The following is a 3233-nucleotide window of genomic DNA, read 5'->3' as shown; positions in this document are numbered from 1 at the left end:
GCTTACCAGTAACATGAACCCCTTTCCCTCACCACCCAAATCGGCCTTCCGACTCTCTTACCCTACATACTCTCTTTTTTCTTTCTTTTTCTTTTTGGATCACACCCGGCGATTTTTAGGGGTTTCTCCTGGCTTTGCACTCAGGAATCACTCCTGGCGGTGCTCAGGGTCCATATGGGATGCTGGGAATTGAACCAGGCTCAGCCGTCTGCAAGGCAAACGCCCTACCCGCTGTGCTACCGCTCCAGCCCCACCCCTCTCAGCTTGTCCCCACCCCTCCTTTGTGACGTGAGCGGCCACAGACTGAGCCCTGGTCCACCCAGCTCACAAAGGCCAGTGCAACCTATCAGTGCTTTGGGGGCTTCAGGCTGGTGGCGGGCTCTGGTCCTGTATCTCCAAACCAAAAGAGCCCCAGAGGGGAGCACTCAGATGTTCCACCGTTCACCATGGCCAGCCGGTTATGTGTCCCCGTCCTCCCCAAACCCCACACCTTGGGAGCATCACTGACTCCGCACTTGGGGAACATCCAAAAGGGTATCCAGGTGGCAATCCAACGCAGCGACAGGCGGATCCACCTGGCTATGGTCACGGAGATCAAACCAGAAAGACCCTGGGTCATAGTCGAATGGACAGAAAACGGAGTCACAAAAGGTAAGAAGATTGACCTAGAGACCATATTCTTGCTGAATCCAACTCTCATCTCTGCCCAGGACTCCCATTCGTCCAGGTCCTTCCCTTCCCCGTTTCTAGAGCCCCCTTCGGCCAGTGGGGACCAGCGTATGGTGTCAAAGTGGGTTGCAAAGACCCCCCAGGTCAAAGAAAAGCAGTCAGGGGACAGCCTGGTCGAGTCTGTGAGGGTCCCCAGCAACCCTTGCCTGATGAAACAGAAGAAATCTCCCTGCCTAAGGGAAATAGAGAAACTGAAACTGCAGCGGGAAAGACGCAGAATGCAGCAGCTACAAATCCGAGCCCAGCGTGTCCTCGACATCAACATCAGAAACCCTAAGCACCACATCATGTACATGATTGAAAAGTATCGCAGGCAACTGGAGCAAAACAAGGTGACTCGCCTGGGGCCCCGGGAGGACCATCGCATCTGCGTCTGTGTAAGGAAGCGCCCCCTCAACCAGAGAGAGACCAGCATGAATGACCTGGATATCATCACCATCCTCTCGGAAAACGTGGTTATGGTGCATGAGTCCAAGCGAAAGGTGGATCTCACTCGCTACCTGGAGAACCAGACCTTTTTCTTCGACCATGCCTTTGACGACACTGCCTCCAATGAGTTGGTGTACCAGTTCACTGCCCAGCCGCTGGTGGAGTCCATCTTCCGCCAGGGAATGGCCACCTGCTTTGCCTATGGTCAGACGGGCAGTGGGAAAACCCACACCATGGGTGGAGTTTTTTCAGGCAGGAACCAAGATTTTTCAAAAGGTATTTATGCCCTGGTGGCACAGGATGTCTTTCTTTTGCTCCAAGCTTCAACTTATAAAACACTAGACTTCAGAGTCTATGGGACCTTTTTTGAGATTTATGGGAGCAAGGTGTTTGATTTGTTGAACTGCAAGAAGAAACTGCAGGTCCTTGAAGATAGCCATAGGAAAATGCAGGTGGTTGGGCTACAGGAGCAGGAGGTATATTGTGTGGAGGATGTGCTGAGCCTAGTGGAATTAGGCAATAGCTGCCGGACTTCTGGGCAGACGTCAGTCAACGCTCATTCTTCTAGAAGCCACGCTGTGTTCCAGATCATTCTGAAGTCCAGAGGGAAAATCCATGGCAAGTTTTCTCTTGTTGACTTAGCTGGGAATGAAAGAGGAGCAGATACTGCCAAAGCCAACAGAAGCAGGCAGCTAGAAGGGGCAGAGATCAATAAGAGTCTTCTCACACTCAAAGAATGCATCCGGGCTTTGGGTAAGAACAAGTCTCACACCCCTTTCAGAGCCAGCAAACTCACACAGGTGCTCCGGGACTCCTTTATTGGTCAAAACTCTTCTACATGCATGATCGCCACTATCTCTCCAGGGATGGCCTCTTGTGAAAACACCCTCAACACTTTGAGATATGCCAACAGAGTTAAAGAATTAACTCTAGGTGTAAGGTCCCACCAACGTTGTCCATATACAGTTGGACATGAAGTTCCACAGATGACGCAAAATCACATCAGAAAGTCAGATGTCTCCCTTCCAAGAGATGAATTAATTAGAATGGCATGTATCCAGAATAAAGGAGAGGAAAAGAACAAAGAAATAGAAAAATTGTCCACTCCATTGATTCAGGTTCCCACAATTTTATGGAAGACATCTGGCGAGTGGCCAGCAAAAAATATCCAGGAGAAAGCTGATGTGGTAAATGCTGATGTTGAATTTTGGATTGCCCAGTTGTTGTCCATTTTGGATAAAAAAATAGGTGTTCTGACCGAGATTCAAAATAAATTGAAGTCATTACAAGCTGGCCTTCAAAAGAAGGGTAAAGTAGAGTGAAGTCAGTGAAAAGAGATTGGATCCAAAACGGATGTATTGCTACCTTTCTATCATAAAGGAAAAATGTCATAATTACCTACTTAGAGAAAAATCCTCCTGGAAAAACAACAAAAAGCCCACCTCTTCAAATATACTTGTCCAAAGGTCCTCTTTGTCTGTATTTTTTGTTCTCATTCTCTAAGATGGTGTCTCTTCTCAATGGAAAACATTTTTACATATCAGGAATATTAAGGGAAGTCTGAAAAAAATTCAAGTTGTTAAGCCTGGGTTTTGAAAGGCAGTGATAATGGTGAATAGTGCATAGGGGGCTAGAGATGCTGTTAACATTCACAGTGTACCAGACAGCCTGCTGTAACAAATAATTATCTGACTGAAAGTCTCAACAGTGCTGAGAGTTTGAGGAACACTGCTATAGAAGAACATAGCTGTGATAAAATCATGAATTTTGTGGCTAGGAAGACAAACTACTGTGAGTTAAAAGAACTAGCATGGGGCAATACCAATGGAGACACAATGGAGTAAATCTAATGATATGTACTTGTGAATCTATTCTTTTGCTTTGTTTGTATAGATTCAATGGTTTCTAAGACATGATACTGGGAATTAGGGAAGGAAGGGTTTTTGTTGTTGTTGTCGTCAATTAAAAAAGTTAGAATCTATAATTAAGAGACATTTTTATTTTTAATTAAGTTCAAGTTGAAAAGTACTGAGAGTGAAAGTGCATTGCATATTCATAGTGCAATATTTTAGACT

General features: G+C 46.2%; 1 protein-coding gene across 1 annotated transcript; it reads left to right on the top strand.

Annotated features, from left to right (window-relative positions):
- The first annotated feature begins 446 nt into the window (after nucleotides 1-446).
- Nucleotides 447-2480, top strand: KIF2B (kinesin family member 2B). The gene has a single exon (XM_004608651.2). It carries the CDS (start codon nucleotides 447-449, stop codon nucleotides 2478-2480), a length of 2034 nt encoding a protein of 677 aa, XP_004608708.2.
- The last annotated feature ends 753 nt before the right edge of the window (nucleotides 2481-3233 follow it).

Source organism: Sorex araneus, chromosome 3 (assembly GCF_027595985.1).
Source record: "Sorex araneus isolate mSorAra2 chromosome 3, mSorAra2.pri, whole genome shotgun sequence".
Classification (NCBI taxonomy): domain Eukaryota; kingdom Metazoa; phylum Chordata; class Mammalia; order Eulipotyphla; family Soricidae; genus Sorex; species Sorex araneus.
Note: the sequence above shows the minus strand (reverse complement) of the source record. Positions and strands in the feature narration are given on the sequence as shown.

Excerpts from the sequence above, each read along its gene's own strand:
- KIF2B (XM_004608651.2), top strand. The coding sequence starts at position 447 with ATGGCCAGCCGGTTATGTGTCCCCGTCCTCCCCAAACCCCACACCTTG.